Raw genomic sequence first — 19,718 nt, forward strand, 5'->3', positions numbered from 1 at the left:
CTCCTGCATCTCATTTTCGGCAGCCCCTCCATAGCACCAACGCATCGGCCACACACGGCGGCGATATGGAATTAGAGAGATAACAGAATCAATTTAGAGGGGATTGATTAACAGCGAACAGAGAGGGAGCGAGGGCTGAAAGAGAGAAATAATGAGAGCCCAGCGTAGCCGTCTGGCTATTAATTGAATAGGTGGAGGGAGGATGAGGTCATTGAAAAATGTTTTTTCAGGAAAAATGGGTGTACCGAGCACGAGGGAGGGTTTCATCAGACACAGATGCACATACGCGGGTGCGCTCGTAGACGCGTTTGTACAGAAAACTTTTTTTGGGCAGTTACTTTACACGTCAGCTGTTGCTATGGTGACGCAAGTCCGTGATCCAGCCGAGGCGGGGGATTGGCTGGAGGAGAGCGAGGGAGAGGAAGGCAGGGGGACTTTGTCGGAGGGGTACGGGGAGGGGGCCAGACACAAAGATAATTAGATCGATGCATAACAATCCATACAAATGGCTTTTTATTTAATAGCATCTAATTCAATGAGACTGAATGCCACCAGTCAAGCCTTTGCCAGAACTGTGGATTGCATGGCTTCACTTCCAGCTTTGTCTCATATCCCACTGAGGTGAAGCAAACGTGTGTTTAAAAGGTGCAAACAAGTTTTGACAGTCGCCACCTAACAGCAGAATGTGCAGCAATTTCAGAAACGGGGGACGTATAAGGAGCACACTCGCTAAAAATAGCTCTGATCGTCTTTGCACGCATAAACCTTTTCGGTGATTTTCAAATGGATGGTTCATTACCTTGCTATTAAAACACCATTGCGTGGTGCGAGAGGTGCTCCCGGGCTAAACTGCTGTAGTAGTTCACACTGTGGCGATGTGTGGCCATGCATTTGGTGAGTCACCCGACGAGGCAGCATGCGCTCGCCTTTGGCTTTGTCTGTGCTTTGACAAGCAGAGGTTGGTGTCTCAGTGTCTGCAAGGGGCTGTTGTCCTTAGCCCCAGATTAATCCTAATCCCTTTCCAAACTTTGGCTAGGGCTGTACTTAATCCCAGACCAAACCGAGACCCATTCCCAGCGGAGATGAAGATGCGCCGCTGGCTTGATGGTTTACGCCAAGCTGTGGTGTGATCCATGTTCAGGAAACCGCCTCTGTGTGTCAATTATATGGTTGGGTTTTTGAGTGGTTGTGTTTATGTGTGTGTTGACAGGAAATGATTTGCCCATGTGGCGAAGGTTAGGTCATCCTTGCAGCCCATTTGTGTGCGCGCGCGTGCGTGTCTGCAAGCATCCCTTTGTGACCGTAGTTTGTGTGGGGACAGGGTGCTCGGAGTCTCCCGGTGGTGTCTTGGGGATCGGTGACTCAAGGAAATCAGGACACACTCTAAATTTGTCACTGCAGCATAACCCACATAATGAGAGAATACAAGCTCTCTTGCATGCACTCTCCTGTCTTTCCTTCACTCTGGCTACTCGCCGCTTGTAGATTTCCTTCTTTAAACACACAGAGACGAGCACATACACTCATGTTGACAAGTGTTAACTGTGTAATATGGAAATCAGAAGGCGATGAGCACATGTTTAAATGAGTCAATGTTTTCAGTCTTCAGCCTTTGCATGGGTGTTTTCTCTGCAGATTGTGTAGCCTCCACTCAGGAGTATTCAGTTTGGATTATGTTTTTGGTTTACTGAGGGAATACCTTCAGCTACCGTAGCAGAGGTGGTGGAAGGAAGGATTTACTTGCCCTCAGGCTACTGTCGAGGTTGCGGGGTAGTTTAAACCCAGATAAACTCTCTTTACACCATGTATAACTGAGAAAGGCTTGTCACGCTTTTTAAGACGCTTTAAATCCACACTCCGCATCCCAGTAATTAGCTTTAGAAAAGTGCAAGTTTCATTTAATTGGGGTGCATGCAGGAAAATTAAAGGACAAATCTACCATCAAAAATCTGCCATCGACAGTGATCTTTTTTTGTAATGGCAGGCAATATCCAAGCTAATTATTCCTTTTCTACCTTAATCACCTCTGCATTAATGTTTTATTTACATTAACTGCTCAAGGCACACTGGATCTTTACACACTGTACCATCTCATTAGATCCGGCGTATGAGAAACAGATTCCAGCCACTCCTTTGATTTATCTTGTGCAAGGAGAGCATGCCACACCAACGCACTGCAATCAGCATTTCTTTAATTCCAATGGAAACGAAGACGTTGTTCATAATGACAATCCCACTGAGACTTATTATCCCTGCTGTGTTTTTGTGTGTTTCGGCAGTAGACTGTACAGACTTTTTTATGAAATCTCCTGAAGTCTTGATGGCAGTATTTTGGTTGCTGTCAGGTTGTCTTTTTTTCCTGGAGCCAAACGTAAATATATTTGGACAATAGGGCTGCCACAAACGACTAGTCACTGATTATGACTAATCAGATCATGCGTCCATTGGACGTAAAACCTACAGCTTATTGCACCAGCATGCGTCTGGTCTTATATAACTATCATTAGCTTACAGCTTTAAGTGTTTAAGGTATGTGCTAACTAAAAATAAAGACAAAATGATAGTTTATTAAATTTTAATTAAATTTGCAGATTGTCTCGGTGAAGTTTAATAAACTCCTTGCTATCTAAAATATAACAGGACACCAGAGTATATTCTCGAGCATCTCACACTTCTGTTAATCAGCTGTCTGCTTGACGTTTATTCAGCTGTGTAAAAACTATAACTTTAATCTCAGCCAAACCGATTCACCCAGGAACAAATAAAATACTGAAAAAAGCCAAACAATAACATTTTAAGTTATGTATATATCATGTTTAACCTGAGTAGTGAAAGACAGCGGTGGGTTTGAAAACGATTTGCCGGGAGTCCGGTGCTCTCACGGCTCTACTGAGCCTTGCCCCCGGCTAGCTATCGAGCTAGTGGGTAACAGACGTCTCCAAAAACGTCGGAGCGCTTTTGAAAGTATGTGGTGTCTTGATAAACTGAGCAGATATTTGAGGTTTACACAGTTACATTCTCGCCTGAAAACATCTTAAAACTTTATTTTGTGACCCAGAAAGAATAATAAGAGTAATATTAAAACTAACTAGCTGCCGCCATTGTTGGAAACTGAGCTGGGCTGCGCTATGAATTCTGGGATAGGTTGGGCCACGAAGTATACACCCGACCCATCCTTCAAATCTGGAGAAATGAGGGGCGCATTTGTCGGAGTCTTTGAATTTGGACAGCCTTTGTCGTGTCGCTGTAACGTAATCGGCCTACAAATGCGGGCACAGGAGGATGCGGTTCCTGAATTTGGACGCAGCTACGATACCGGACACAGTTTCTTCTTCTTCAGGGGCTTAACGGCAGCTGGCATCCTCGTACATGCAGTGCTGCCATCTTCTGTTTCAGTCCGGTATTACACTCTAGGATATCTAAGAACATCTAGCTCAGTCTGCAGCTTTTGGTACTCTTTTGGCTGTGTGGCTACACTCCAGACAAATACCTATTTGAGACTTTTACTCACCAGAACTAACGCAGACGTTTTCAGCAAATAGATCTATTGCACAAGAAATTCAGCTGACTAATTCCATTTTGGAACATGTACACAAAAGATGGATGTAACCACTGTTACACTGATTTTACTCGCTGGTTCTTTTGTGAAGCCCAGATCTTTTCTTGGCTTTTCTTAAACGTCTTGGTTTTTTCAAACCGGATATGATGTGAATCCAACTGTGAAGCTGGGGAACGCCCTGTTCTCATTGCTTAATAACTTGCAAATTGCTAGTCATTAGCCAATCAGTATACCCTAGTTTATCCATAGACCTTTGTACTAGTACAAGCCTTTTAGCAATGTAAGGAGTCTATAACTGTAGCCCATTAGTGATAATGCAGGTTTTCAGAACCTGGAAGCTACATCCATCTTTTATATACCGTCGGTGTTTTAGAACCAGCCTCCTGATGGGAGGAACTGCGGGCACTTAATTTTTCAGGTTCATTTTTCACTCGCAGTGTCTTCTGCTTGGTTTGAGCACATTGATTTGACTGTGCAGCTTGCAACTTTGCTTGATTTTTAAATCACAGCATTGAAAACCTGTTAGAAAACAAACAGATCTAAAAAGAACATTAATCTGACATTGCGTGCACGGGAGTATGTAACATAAGTTTTTTTTCCAACGAAGCTGCACCCACTACAATCAGTCAGCAAACAGAGAAAAACATGGATACGAATCTTTAATAATGCAAATAACACAAACGTGTTTTTGTGTTAATGAGGAATCTGTTGCTTACGGTAAGAAGATATTGAAGGATGATTTCAGGCCCTTTAAGAATTGATGTTCTTTTATTTTCAAAACAGACAGATGTAGATTCTAGTTTGAGAAATGCTTCATGTTGATTTGTTAGTGTTAGACAGCGATCACAAGTTCCTTATTTATCTCAACACAGTGAGTCAAGCTTGTATTGAGTGCCCATTAGGAGGATCATGTAGCTTTGGACTAATGTGCTTGCTCACTACTGAGAGATGACTTTTCATTATTCTTAGTTAAAAGCCTTTAACTAAGAACATTATACTCCCAACTTCTCATGGCCACTCACTTTTGCTCTGTCATCTTTTTTTAATCTTAATTCATCGATTTAGTTCTTTGGGGTCCTCAGGGAGCAGATTAAGGACTAGAATATATGTTTTGTGGGGCAACGCACTGAATTATTCTTGGTATGCATGCTGCAAAGCTCCATCTGCATCCAGTTCCCTTTTCACCGTGTATCCTTGCACACCTCCTTTATCTTCAGAATATTAATGTGCTGCACTGTCAGGAGCCATTGTTGTGATTGGTACAGAAATCTTTTTGCATGACTGGGTTCTTTTGTATTATCAGGCATATTGAACCTCTGCAGATCACACCAAATATGACATGATGGGGAGAGAGTGCATGTCTGTGTTTGTGAAAGGGATGGGGAATGCGAGAGATGGGCACTGAGGGTCATGATGGGGAGGCAGGAGGTGGGGTGCGGAGGCATATGGCAGTTGTTAAAAAAAGTGAGAGAGATGGAAACCTTTGGAAAAGCGCTGGAGGGCTTAAAGAGAGAAGTGTGAGGGAATGAGTGAGAAAGAGGGTGTAAGGGAAACAGAAGGGCAAAACAAGTGATAAAAAAAAGTGGAGTGGACAAGTGAGAAGAAGAGATGGAAATGGCAGAAGGTGAAGAAAAAAGGAGTGAGGGGAAAAAGCGAGAGGAGAGAGAGATGGGTGAATGGGGGGATGAGAAAGAGAGGGAGAGAGAAAGTGCTAGAGGGCTGATATTTAATGTGATAAATGAGTTGTGACAGTCCGCCTCAAACCCCCTTCCAACCAGCAAAGGAGAAGCAACACAGAAATAGAAAGCATTATGGGTAAAAGGATATATACGGCGTTATGCATGTAGATAGAAAGAGAGAGGTGCGTACACACTGTAGGAAAGGAGAGGTGGAGGAAGCAAAAGGACAGTTATAGACAGAATTATAGATGTACAAAGTGAAGGAGGCGAGTGGGGATGCATACATATACACTAAAAGCAGGGAGTGACGCGAAGCAATTTGGGTAAAGGACGTACAACGTTACAGAGAGAGAACAGAAGAAGAGAGGCAATGACAAAGGAGGAGGAGGAAGGTGGGGGCTGGGGGGTGTGTACAATGCAGCAGTGGGTTAATGATCTACAGTACGAGATTCTTCGAAATAACAAGTGGGAGAGAGGGAAAAAATGGAGGCGAGAGACCGAATGGAAAGACGGAAGATTTGAAGCAAATCTCGCAGCGGCTGTCTCTCGTGTATCGTACGTGCACCAGGTCTTCAGGGGACACCTAATTACAACTCGTCATCGTACTGCATGAAACAGTGGCTGAAATCCCCCCCCCACACACACACACCCGTTTTCCTCATGGTGGTAGTGGGCTACAAACTGGAGTGAGAGAGTGTGGTAGACAATGACAGCCACTGTAGTTTTGGTTGGGGAGTGGAAGCCTGGGAGATGACTCATAGGCAGGAATGAAGAAGGGAGAAACAAGAGGGAAACGAGAGGGAGGATCGGGGAGTTTTGGAGAAATAAAAGTCAGGAGTGAGGGAGAAAAGGGGGTGTGAGACACCCTATGGCTGAAGTTGTCAGTTTGATCTCCTCTCGTGAGTGAGCGTTGACTGCCTCTTCCACTTCATTCTTTCTCTTCCTTTCTTCTCCAGTTCTGCTCTGATTTGCTCTTTTCTGACACCCCTGTCTCACCACGCTGTTCTTTGCTGCCCTGCGCCCTCACTTAATGCCCACGAGCCACTGTGTGATCAAACGTGGTAATTATGGCCTTCCATTGCTGCTGGGAGAATAAAGTTTGAATCAATTAGCCATAAAAGGTATAGGCTGATACACTCGAACGAATGGTTTTTACTTAAGCTTCTCTTTAGAGTGTACACATAAAAATATCTTATAATTCCATAACTTATCCCTCTGTTTTCTCCACCAGTTTGGACGGCGAGATTCTCTCAGGAGCCAGCAGACCAGTCGGTGGTGCGGGGCCAGAGGGTGATCCTGTCCTGTGTTGTATTCAACTATTCTGGCATTGTTCAGTGGACCAAAGATGGCTTGGCTCTGGGCATTGGAGAGGACCTCCGAGGTGAGACATCATACAGCCTCCCGAGGCCCTTCTTTCACTCAGTTGAGCATGTGACTAAGATTGTTTTATTATTAAAGCTGATTCTGATATCTTTGGATCGGAGCAGCTCTCGGGCTACGTTTCATGCTGTGTCTTTAGAGAAGCAGAAATTTTGATAGTGTCTGGACTTTTTTTTTCCCCTGATTCTCCATTCATGAGGTGTCTGGCCTACAATATTTACAGTGCACATGGGTAAAGTTGTACTGTGCTATGGCACCGAGCTAAAAGTGGGACTCCAGAAGGCATCAAGGTGCTACAATTGTTTAGTTTCTTTTGTTTGTGTGACTTCAGCAAAAATTGGAAATGCACAAACCAAAGTACATGCAAGGCAAAAGGGATGACTGAATTCCACCTTAATGAGAGCTTCTGCACCTGCCACAAAGTTTAAGTAGTAGTTATGGAATAGCTTGATAGCATGTTGAAAGCCTATAGAAATAGTGCAGTGATTCGCTCTTAAAGTTTTGGAGGTTTTATTAAAAGTTCTTTAAAGCCATATGAGTCTCAGCTGTGCTTTGGGCTAAATGTGATCATCAGCACAAAACTACCGTCTATGATGGCCTCACAAAATAAAATAGTTAGCAAAGACAAAGTTGCTAGAAGCCTGGCTCCAACATCATGGCCTTGAAAAGGTTTTTCAATTGGACTGGTTAACACTGAGGACTGCCACTGATGTTTGTTTTTGTAATGAATTAATCTGCAGAGTACTTTCTTGATAGGGTAATGAATCGCTTTGTCTAAAAGTAAACCGGTAATAATTTCCATAACCCAATGCCACATATTCAAATGGTTTTAGTCAGCGGTCCCCAACCTTTTTTGCGCCACGGACCGGTTTATGCCCAACAATATTTTCATGGACCAGCCTTTAAGGTGTCGCGGATAAATACAACAAAATAAAACTAGTACCGGTACCGAGAAAAAGAAAATTTATTCATAACACACGTGAAAAGACAGAGGAAAACCAAATAAACGATAAAAACGATAACAAAATAACACTGAAAACCGATAAAAACCCTGAAAACTATACATTTCACACCTGAGCCTCAACTCTCGCGGCCCGGTACCAAACGACTCACGGACCGGTACCGGTCCGAGGCCCGGGGGTTGGGGACCGCTGGTTTTAGTTGACCAACAGTAACCACCAAACATCATCCGTTCAGTGTGATGCTGTGTATGCTAAAGAAAAGCAGTTAGACTTTCACCGGGTCTATGCTGTGGCATGGTAGAAACATTGTTGCTTTTGTTTCTCTTGTGGACTTTGAGAGTTTTGTTAATAAAGCAGAACACACTGCCACATTGTGACCGATACACTCTTGCCCAGTGTTACTAAAACCTGTCTCATTGTAACTGTGGTATCTACTGCTTACTAAGTGTTTTTGCTGGAGAAAACGTTGGTTACAGGTGTGCCTGCGCGAGTTTCCCACAGTGATAAAAGAGGATACTGTCATATTAAAAAAAAAGACACATTAACTACTATCGCAGATGTCTCATCACTTACTGTTTATTACACTCACAAATATCCTTTTTGATAAAGTTAAGGCTGGACCAAGTATAGGCTGGTAGGGGCTCATTTCATTGTTGGGCTGTCCTGCGAGTGTCTTTACATTATAATTCAAAGCACCTTGAGGTGATTTGTTGTGATTTGGTGCTGTGTAAATACACCAGAATTGAATTGGAATCAGATTGTTGTGGCACACTGTGTACATCTTTCAGCTTATGATATTTTTAGCCATTTCCTCCACATATCTTCCGTTTTTTTGATGGGAATTTCTAAACTCCCTTGGGCAGGTTTTGTAGACACCCTTCATTTTGACTAAGGAACATCACCACCTCTGTATTATTAGCAGTGGGTGACACTGATTAGCTGCCTGCTGATTTTTATTGAGAGGGCGATTCATCGCTATATGCGTAACCCTCCTTCTGTTATGAAGCTCTCTGCCTGTACTGTTTCCATTTTTACTTCACATGATTCCTAGTCTGATTTTGCCTGACTTGGGCAAAACTTAGGGGCAAATGATGCATCTCATCGCTTATTTCTAACATTGTCAGAACTGCACTGATTAGCCCAAAGGGACTAATGCTGGGGCTGTGCAATTACTGGTCTAAACAAGTGGGTACATTTTTAACTGATTGGTCCAGAGGGGCACTGCATCATCTGTCTCATGTTGTTGCCTTGCATTTGTTGTTATTGTTTTGCTGCAGATGTTGTCAATTTATAGTGTGCACATTTTTTCTGGATTACTTTTGTTTCGCCATTTATTCCTCTCCTCTCCTCTCCTCTCCTCTCCTCTCCTCTCCTCTCCTCTCCTCTCCTCTCCTCTCCTCTGTCATCTTATTCCTTTGTGACCTTCCCATCTAAGATCCCTTGTTCCTTTCTTTCTCCTTTGCTCTCCTTCTTTCAGCTGCCACTGTTGCACTGAGGCCTCTCTCACATTCTTCTTTTAACTTGTCGGGCTCGTCTCTCCTTAGCTTGACACACTCTTATTTCATCCCCTCCTCTTTCTGTCATCCTTTCTGTCATTTCTTTCTCCTTCGGCCTGTCCTTGTCTGTCCTGCCTTTTCCTCATTCCTCCTTACTTTAGTTGATTCATATTATTACTGTAACAGTCTAGTGCCTAAAGCTTGAAAAACAAACCCCCACCCCAAAAAACAAAAACGTGAATGAACACTGGCCACTTAGTGCACACATACTCTCACTGTGTGTGTGTTGTTTGTGTATGGAGCACTGTCCCTCTGCCCCCCACCACCATCCCTGCTTCTCTGGGCTTTTCATACGCTTTCTCGCCCTCAACATTTCACATGCAAATGCACGCATATACAAGGCACATGCATGCACAAATGCATGCGGAAAGAAGGACGCGCAAGGTTAGGCGAGCTGCAAGGCTCAGTCCAGAGGCTGCACATGCAAACGGCGGCAGAGATCTATTTTTTCACATGTGAACTACGTCTGGGCAGCAAACATGAATTCTGCACCATGGACTAGAGTCGATGTGAGTCCTCTAAAACGTTGCTGTCATAATGCATTCATCTTTTCCCCCTGCTGGGTAAAGAGAGCAGGGATGCCACCTAATGGTGAGAATGTATAGTGTATTGTGACACAGCTGGGTTGTATGCTGGATGGGGGAAGGGAAGATTGCAAGGCTGTGTCTCGTGTGTGCGTTTTACTGTGCATGCGCATCGTGAAACTAAGTGAATGCATGCTTGTTTTTTTTTTTAAATCAGTCACGTCATGTGGCCGTGCTTTTCTCTGTTGTCCTTTACGCTGATGGTTAAAAGGTCCAATTTCTACCTCACGTATGACACATATCTGATGATTTAAATCTGCGTGAACTTCAGCAAGCTGCAAGGTGTTGCAGAATATGTTGGGCCCTTGAGGCATGTGACTATGGGCAGTTAGTATTTGAAGGTTCAAATATAAAAGATGAATAAAATAAAAAAAAATAAGCACACAAGACAACATTGATACGTGGGAATAGATTTGAGACTACAGCTAAAATGTCAACATAAGAGTGGAAATACAGATTAAAAATGTCCCTGTTGGTTGTCTTTTTATTGTTTTCAGATGTGCCGGAACCCTAAACAGATATACAAAGCAAGCAATAATATAATATGCACTCTTTGTTTGTTGTGAAGCTATATCCTTGGTTTGTGTATGTGTGTTCCCAGCCTGGCCCAGGTACCGCGTGCTGCGGGTCCAGGAGTTGGGCCAGTACAACCTGGAAATCCTGTCAGCTGATCTGTCCGATGACTCCCTCTATGAGTGCCAGGCGCCAGATGCTGCCCTGAGGTCCAGGAGGGCCAAACTCACTGTCCTCAGTATGTTTGTGTGCATCTGTGTCTTTGCACATGACTATGGGATGCACGCGAGACGGTGTTTGATTCTAACTGTGCTCTTTTTCTGCTGCAGTCCCCCCAGACGACCCAGTGATCGATGGGGGTCCGGAGGTGCTGCTGAATGCAGGGGAGTCCTACAACCTGAGCTGTGTGTCTCGAGGGGCAAAGCCGCCCTCCATGATCGAGTGGCTCAAAGATGGTCTACCTGTGGAGGGGGCTAACAGCATCACTGTAAACCTAAAAAGACAAACCCACACATGAGCCTAGAAATACTGAACACACATACACAGTATCTGCAGTTCTAACACTCCTATATGTGCGTCTCTCTCTCTGTCTTCCTGTCCTCCAATCATCAGGAAGTGCTTCCAGACAGGAAGCGGGTGACCACACGGAGCTACCTGCCTATCCAGCCGGTTGACACCGATACTGGGAGGAACTACAGTTGTGTGGCCACCAATCTGGCTGTTCCCACTGGCAAAAGCACAACCGTCACTCTTAACGTGCACCGTAAGCAGTGATTTTCTTAATACAGACAAGTTAGCAAACCACATCTCATTCAGATTCCCTGACTGAAGCATAAATACATATATTAACAGCAAATATTTACTACAGAGACAAACACAAATATAATGACTGTTCCCCCTGCTACTTTTATTATTATTATTATTTTTATGACTATAAAGAACAAGCATCATAATTTTGAATGTATACCATCTGCCACCAGATAAAAGCTTTTATAGCAGCTATTAAGTAATGCGCGGCAGCCATTTTGCATCAGCCTGTCCTCCAGATTGCTGCATGCATTAGATGTGCTAGGGCCTGCTCTTATGTGAGTCTCTTTTGCTCTTTCTCTCCTCCAGATTCACCAATAGTGACCTTGTCCATTGAGCCTCGCTCTGTCCTAGAAGGGGACAGAGTCACTTTCACCTGCCAGGCTCACGCCAACCCTCCTATCATGGGCTACAGGTCGGTTCATTCTCATTTCAGCATGCTTCTTAAAGTAGCTGCTACAAAGTCAAAGTGACAGATTTTAATTTCGAACAAAGTTATGGTTTCTTTTAAATCCACTCCGTGTACTCATGTCACACATGCTACTCATCTTTGTGTTTTTCCGGGTTTTTTTTAGTACATCTAACGCACTGTATTAAATCCTAGATGGGCTAAGGGCGGCGTGGTGCTGCAGGGTGCCAGGGAAAGCGTGTTCACCACCAAGGCCGACCACTCCTTCTTCACCGAGCCGGTTTCATGTCTTGTTTTCAATGCTGTGGGAAAAACCAACGTCAGCATCTTGGTGGACGTTCACTGTGAGTCACACTGTAGTCATCTCACTATGTTCGATAAGTTGCGGCCCACTTCACTCAGTACGGTCCAGAGTCAGAGGGATAAAACACACCGTTGTTGTGTTTCTTTTTCTCCGAGTAGCTTTTCCCCTTTTAGTCCTACTGCATTATTACTCTCTCTGTCTCTCTTTCAATCTCTGTCTCCAGTCGGTCCAATCCTGCTGGTGGAGCCACAGCCAAAAACAGTAGATGTCGACTCTGATGTGACCCTCAACTGCAAATGGGCTGGAAACCCTCCGCTCACACTCACCTGGTTCAAAAAGGGTTCAAACATGGTAAGAAGCTAAGAGCCCACGCTTTGCACATTTTCCTCTGTACTTGTGCTCACACTGTTTTTACAGGTCACACTTTCTTCCCAAGTGTTTACAAAAGCGCCTGGTCATCAAAAAGCATTATGTTATATTTTCAAACACCATCTTTTATATTTATAACTTACATGAAACTAGGTTTTGATTTGTTGTCTATAGTAATATGATTCCAATTTAGTAACTCTATCCTAATCTATAATAAGCAAAAGGTATTAATAATATTTAATATTTCAAATATGTCAATAAAGTTCTTTTCAATTTGAATTTTAGAAAATCTGTTTGTTGACAAATGTCTGGTTAACTATTAGTAATTTGTCGCTCACATCTATTGTATTTCCCCCCAAAAATGGTAAATTTAGTTGGTGTTTGCAAATAATAACCTGTATGTAAAAAATGAGTGTAGTGATGACATCGCTCACCGGTTTACAAAGTACCATTTTTTATGCAGGATCAGGAGATGATGATTTCATGATTTAATATTGACTTGTAGAAAAAACTATGAGCTAGAAAATAAGACATTAATACAATAATTCATTATTTGATCATTTCATGGACAATAAAAATGGGAATTATATATAAATATTTCTAAATTAACTATTAATCTATCAATAAATACTTCAAATAGAAAAAGGATTTACAGAAAAAATCTCAATAAACTCTCAATAGGAAACCTCATTTAACCTCATGTAGTTAAGCTATTGGATTAGCTGCTCCAGTTAGCATTTAAGTAAATGTTTGTGCTTGTTTAAGGACACTTAACCTCGGTGTATGACTGAGCCTGTATAAGAAGTCTGCAAAGGGACACTGCAGTGAAATGATCCTCTAAGTGTGCTCTGGTGAACTCAGCCTGACCACCTGTTATAAATAACGTGCTAACATGGCTAACCGTAGCATCACTTTTAGCCTCATGTTAGCTTTTGAAAATATTACTAGCACTAGCTAGCTATTGTTTTTAGTAAGCTAATTTGCTCTTCATAAACAAAAAGCCTGTCACATTTACACACAGTGTTAGAGCAATAACTGAAACATGCAACCTTTAAAATAATTATTAAAATGCTGTCTGTAAGATAAGATAAGATAAGATAAGATAAAACTTTATTAATCCCTCGGGTGGGTTCCTCTGGGAAATTCGGTTTCCAAAAAAGCACAGCACCGACAGAAGTTACAGAGTTACAGAATATTATATATATATATATATATATATATATATATATATATATATATATATATATATATATATACACACACATATATAAACACAGAGACGTATGTAAATAAAATATACAAAGGGGATAAATAGAATAAATAGGAATAAAATAAAAATAAAAATACAAGTGGAAATTGCACATTTCAAGTATGGAAGTCTATTGCACCGTTGACTATTAACAAAAGTATTGCACAAAAGGTAATTGCACAGTGAAGTGAAGAGGCACTACAGCTTGCTTGTTCACAGTCTCATCAGTCCAGATATTAGCACATAATGTTCTGATGCTTAAAAGACTTTAGACAGGGTGATTACAATGAAAGAACATCAGTTCAGTCATTTCTTTTATTATTGATATTCAACAAAGTATGAAACACTGAATTATGAAAGTGCAGGAAAGCCAAGGACACGTGATTTCTGATAGACGGATCATAAATGGCCCAGCATTTTTCAAAGAATGCAAGCTGTCCAATTGTATGTTGGTATTGTTTCTGGAAATTTCACAGTTGGATTGATCAGTTCTGCAGAGCAGGGCATGGTACAGCTCAGGGATGAAAACTCTGTCTGTTCATCATCTACCTGAAATTGAGTTATTCATTATTTTGTCTGTTCCTATGTCTTGTGCTGCTCAACAGAGCTGTAGACAGGTATAGACTTCTGGCTGATCTTGATGAGTGGTTGTTGCACAGAGGATGCAAAACACTGAGGTTTGTCTCCTCGCCAGGATTAAGCCATCCCTCAGCTTTAAGGTGAAGGAAAGTGGCATAGAAGAGATTCAGGGAAATATTCAAATACGTCCCTCAGCAGCTGCTGATGAATTCTAAAAAGAAAGAGTCAAAAATACTTGCAGGTCACTTTCACCATTCACTTAACAGGGACATCCAACTGCTGATAAATTTGAATAACTCTGATGTATAAAAGAACCTCAACCGACAAATGCATTTTCTTTACAAATGTGGCACAATTTAAGGGAAAATAAACAGGCTTTCAAATGGTTTGAGATTTACTGACAATAAGCAAATCTACCAAACTCATACTTCAGATGTGGTGTGATTTTGCAGGACTTACGGTATGTTATTAAACCTTTGATGGCTAGGTGTGCAGTGCTCCTCAAATGGTTTTCATTGCTTAGATTTGTGTCAAAGTGTGTGCACTTGTGTAATTAAGACAAATGAACTGAAATCAATAGCATCATCTTTAGCCTTTCGCTTGATAGAGCGCAGCAATACAAGGACTGACAGACATAATCGCCCTGTCAAGTCTTTTAAGGCTTCAAGTATCAGAAAATTATGTGTTAACATCTGGACTGATGAGCCCGTGTCTACTGCCATTTTTGTTTTACGCACAATTCCTTTCTTCTTTTTAAATAGCATTTTTGAAAATCAATTTTTTACACTGTAAATTTGAAATGTTTTTTTATCGAGAGTTATTTTTGTTCTGTAAATCTAATGGGATAATAGTTAATTTAGAAGTATTTATATTTCTTATATATTCTTTCTTAAATATCTATAATTCCTCCTTTGGATGTTGATTAAATTACTGTCTAAATAAATAAAATAAACATCACAAAATGCTTTATCTGATGTCTGACTCTTCTGGACCTCCATATTTTTGGCCAACACCCTGCTTCTTTTTTTGTTTTCTTCTTTTTTGAGTTTAAAATGACCTGAAATCTGAGATCTAAGCCATTATAGGAGGAAACCCTATTCTAACCTTTGCAGAAAGGTAAAGCAGGCATTTATGGAATGAATTTTGGTGTGTGTCACTTTGACTCTTTATGGATTATTTGCCAAAAACTTTAACACAAGCTTTTAATAAAAGCAAAAATAATGCTTCTGTTTTGCCTAGGGTTAGAGTTATGGTGGTCACCAATGACAGCTCAGATCTCAGACACTCAACATGGGGCTCCATGGGGAACCAGCCTCTGATGGTTATGTTTCTGGCTTTATATCTGACTGAATTTTTGAGGATCAGCAGTTACCTCTTTGTGCTGTTGCTACCATAAGTGTCACCAAGGACTGTTTGGTTAGCAGTAAGGTTGTTTATGTTAGCTGCAGTGACTTACAGTGGGGAAGAGACCATCACTAAAGACAGTAAAAGAAATGGGCTTGTTACATGTCTTTGTTTGGAAACTGTGGTCTGCCTTGGCCAAAAACCACATCTGTATAATCAAACTCGTTCAGGTGTTTTTCTTTCTACATGCTTACATATTTAGACATAATTTAACATGGCTAATTTTCAGATGGATGTGGTTGCTAGGCGTCTTCAAAACCTTTGTGATAGCTTAAAATTGGATGTGCATGTTTGCATTGTTGGCAATTTAGAGTCAGAGTGGAAGAACACGTATAATTAAATACTATCTACGATGGGATCTTTTGAGATAATACACATGGACCTTTTTTCTCCCTATACACTGTACATGTGGACCTTTATTCTGTTTATTCCTTGCTGCAGTTTTGCAGATGCCTTGTTTATATTTCTTTTTTCACTCCCCCACAGGTTCTGAGTAACAGCAATCAGCTGTTTCTGAAGTCGGTGAGCCAGGCGGATGCTGGCCAGTATGTATGCAAGGCTATCGTCCCACGGATTGGAGTAGGAGAGACTGAGGTCACGCTCACAGTCAACGGTCAGCAAACATCAACACAGTTTAATGTGTCACTGCTTGTAAACGAAAAATGTTGTACTTTCGAAAAGGTCAGCGTCTCTGTAATTGAAAAAAAAAATTGCTATACGTCTAAAGTGGTGGGCACTTGTTTTTGACCATCCTACACCTCCTTTTGAACAGGTCCGTAAGGTCAACAGTTAGAAAAAGAAAAGCGATAAGCTTGGGTTTAGCAGTTTTTAGTAGTTTCTTTTACGTTTTTGTTAAATGCATCCACATGTTCTCTCCCTGCAGGCCCACCCATCATTTCCAGTGATCCGGTCCAGTATGCTGGGAGAGGGGAGAGAGGAGAGGTGAAATGCTACATAGCTAGTACACCTCCTCCAGATAAGATAGTAAGTGAAAGGAAATGTGACTCATTTGTAGCAAAAAAAAACCGAAGAGAATTTTTTCACATTTTAGTCCAGACCAAGAAAAACACCAAACCAGGAGAAGCTTTGGTCACAGAGACAACAAGGTTGTGCCTTTTAGTCCGACAGCAGTATCTATTTTATGGTTACTGTACCTTCCTTTTCGTAAATGGTTCTTTTCCTGCATGGCGAATGCTTTTAGGCACCGACACTGTCCCCTTTTCTATTTGAGTGGTGACTCACCCTTAAACTCTCCTAGAATGTTCTTCCATCCCATCACATAAACAAACCAACACTAAGCCGGCCCGCTTTTAGCTCTGCGTCAGAAATCGTCCTGGATGCTTTCCCTGCATGGTTGTATCACAGAAACGCAGCGGTAGTAGCTCCGCGGCTCCCCCGCCTCTGTGACTGATCCATCCTGACTTGCGTTGCACGCTTCTAATGCAAGTGGCGGTGGTTTGGGCAGGAAAAGATTTATAAAATATAAAAGACTGGGGAAGAACAGTTGTCCCAGTAAACGCCACAGCCAAGAGAATCTCCTTCTCTCGAATAAGTGGGCAGATTATGGAAACATGTGGGCTTATGTATAATTAACTCACCTTAGCGCAGTACTTCAGTGCTGAATAATACAGCTGCTTTTAGTGGCTTTAAGGTTGGAGGATGTGCAAGATTCTCACCAGCTCATTCATCTATTACTGTCATGTCCTTCTACAATGTTAGTGTGACACATTATAGCCAGTTGGGATTTTTAAAAGAAATATCTTAACAGCTACGATCACCCTGTTGTGTTGAGAAAAGCAATTTCAATTTTTTTATTCATGTTTGAAAAACTGAAAATGTAGTGTGGCGATAGCACAAATCATTAAACTGTTACTTCGCATTTATTCTTTACAAATACATTATTTGATCTTCTGCATTTATTAGCCATACTGTGAACACTTTTATGTAACCAGTTCTGTTTCAGATACCCTTTAATGTGCTTGAATACAGCACATTAATATGTATTTGTGCACAAATGCATAACTGGAAGCATTTGACTTGACTGTGATTTGATAGTTGGGGTGGGAATCATAAAGTAAGTCATAATAATATCCTCATATGTTTCCCATGGTAACGACGGCATCACAGAACAACTCCTGCTATAATGGTTGCAAGAGTAGGACTCGTCACAGTATTTATGTAACTTTATTATGGAGTGAAATGAAGTAGTGACTCCTGCACGGCTACAAAAAAATCATGACATTAGTGCAAAACACAGTGTGATGTTTTTTTATATACTGAGCAGGTCTTACACAGCTTTCCTGACTACAATAAATCTACTCTTGAAGCCTTTTAATTGAATCTGATTTAGTCTAACGGGGTTTGTGCGTGCGCGTCAGGTGTGGGCGTGGAAGGAAAACGTGTGGGAGAAGGAGAAGGGGACGCTGCTGGAGAGGTACACAGTGGAGCAGAGCAAACTGTCATCTGAGGGCGGCGGCGTCCTCTCCACCCTCACCATCAACAACGTGATGGAGTCCGACTTCCTGTCCACTTACAACTGCACGGCCTGGAACTCCTTCGGCCCGGGCACCATGATCATCGCGCTGGAGGAGACCGGTGTGTTTCACGTATATTTATAGAACATTTTTCAGTGTTCTGGAGAAAATCTCAACAATGAAATGACCGTCTAGTGGGAAGGAGAAGTGCACACAATTATTCAGAAGTTTCACAAGGAAAGGAGTAAAGAAGACAATGATTAGAGTATGAGTTTAAAACAAAATATGCACATAAATCATAGTAAAAGCTGATTGTGTGTATGCATATACTGTATCTGCTAAGCGACTAATAGATGTTTCCTGCTTATATATTAAATTTTACATGTCTTGTTACGTAGCTTCATAAAATATTTGTTCCATTAAAGCCTTGCTGCTGCAGCGATGAGCAGACATCTGTAACTCACTGTTCCTCTCTCTCACCCTCTCATTACAGAGGAGGTTCCAGTGGGGCTAATAGCTGGTGGGACCGTGGGCTCTACCATCCTCTTGTTCATATTCCTGCTGGTCCTCGTTCTCATTTTCTACCGGCAACGCAAAGGCAGTGAGTCATACTCTCCATATGCGTTCACATACATTATAAAGAAAATCTGCAAATCCATTGTTTCCCATGCCTTTTAAGGGAGCATCGCAGATTAAATGCTTCATTTAATGCCAAAAAACGGGCAGCAAACCAGAGAAAGTCAAACACCTACGACTTCCTCTCTACAATATGGATGCAGGTCCCCTCTGAACTTGTTCCCTTAAGCTCACGAAAACACACTGACTGACAAGCGTGTGTCAAGCTGCATTCAACCTCGCCGTGTTTTGCTTCCAGGTCGGCGCGGGGTCACGCTGGGTAAGCCCGACATCAAGGTAGAAACGATAAACAAGGAGACCCACAGCTTAGAGGAGGACTCCGGCAGCGTGTCCACAGCTTCGCGCATGGTCAAGGCCATGTACTCGGTGAGAAGCGGCAGGGTGTGTGCGTCTGTGTGTGCGTGTTTGGGTTGGATACTGTTTACACAGCCTGTAGTTGTAGAAAAAAGCCCTCAGATTAACTCGGTAACCTCTTCCTGCACCACACTGTGGCTTTTGACTAAAGAAAAACACCATGATTTTTCCCTTTTAATCTCCCCTTTTTAACACTTTCAATCCCATTTTCTCTTCTCCTGTCACACTCTGTCGCCTCCTTCCCTTTTCCTGTCCCCTCCTTGTTTTTGTTTTTTTGTTTTGTTTTGTTGTTTGACGGTTTAGTTTCTCCCCTCTGTGTCCTTCTCTCCTTCCAATCAGCCCTTTAAAGATGACATAGAGCTCAAGTCTGACCTCCGCAGTGACACCCTGGACACCCGTCAGGAGTATGACCTCAAGGTGAGATCACACAGATGCCAGAAACATTTGCGTATGTCAGTTCAGGAGTGAGTGTTCTTCAAAACGTTGGAAAAAAAGTATGATTTCTGAAGCCAGATTTTTCCTTTGGGCTAATCGTCTTTTCAGCAGAGATGTGTTCTGCCTCATTTGCTGGTGGTATGCTGGGAATAGTGTAAGTGCTGTACTCAGTATCTGTGAGAATATTAGAGTAGGATATTTAAGATCAAACTTTTTCAGTGCAGCTGGCCTTAATTGCTGGAGCTCTTTTGGTCTTTTCTGCCTTTCCCTCTCAGTCCAACTGTGACGTAACTCTTCCTTCTGATTACATAGCGAGCTGGCTGCAGAGTCATTACAAGACAACAGAGAAGAAGACAAAAACTAAATTGGAAAGAAATGTTTAAAAGAACAAACCAGGTTCAAGCACACTCTGCCTATTTAGCTGGCATGAATCATTTACACATTTTGACACTGTGGGGTTGGGCT

The 19,718-nt window shown here is 42.0% G+C and overlaps 1 protein-coding gene across 3 annotated transcripts in view; it reads left to right on the forward strand.

The window, feature by feature from the left end:
• The window catches only part of kirrel1a (kirre like nephrin family adhesion molecule 1a), a 34,170-nt gene that overhangs the window by 10,322 nt on the left and 4,130 nt on the right, over positions 1-19,718 (forward strand). Inside the window, exons 2-14 of one of the 3 annotated variants that reach the window (XM_006802602.3) lie at positions 6,470-6,619; positions 10,322-10,471; positions 10,563-10,720; positions 10,846-10,996; positions 11,350-11,455; positions 11,645-11,793; positions 11,977-12,104; positions 15,841-15,967; positions 16,238-16,338; positions 17,733-17,949; positions 18,322-18,429; positions 18,703-18,830; positions 19,122-19,235. In XM_006802602.3, the coding sequence (XP_006802665.1) occupies positions 6,470-6,619; positions 10,322-10,471; positions 10,563-10,720; positions 10,846-10,996; positions 11,350-11,455; positions 11,645-11,793; positions 11,977-12,104; positions 15,841-15,967; positions 16,238-16,338; positions 17,733-17,949; positions 18,322-18,429; positions 18,703-18,830; positions 19,122-19,235 (1,787 nt within the window). The remainder of the gene's footprint in view (positions 1-6,469; positions 6,620-10,321; positions 10,472-10,562; positions 10,721-10,845; positions 10,997-11,349; positions 11,456-11,644; positions 11,794-11,976; positions 12,105-15,840; positions 15,968-16,237; positions 16,339-17,732; positions 17,950-18,321; positions 18,430-18,702; positions 18,831-19,121; positions 19,236-19,718) is intronic. The other 2 variants (XM_006802603.3, XM_035912901.2) reach the window with 2 other exon arrangements.

The sequence above is a fragment of the Neolamprologus brichardi genome, chromosome 3 (genome assembly GCF_056152115.1).
Source record: "Neolamprologus brichardi isolate AB-2024 chromosome 3, ASM5615211v1, whole genome shotgun sequence".
Classification (NCBI taxonomy): Eukaryota; Metazoa; Chordata; class Actinopteri; order Cichliformes; family Cichlidae; genus Neolamprologus; species Neolamprologus brichardi.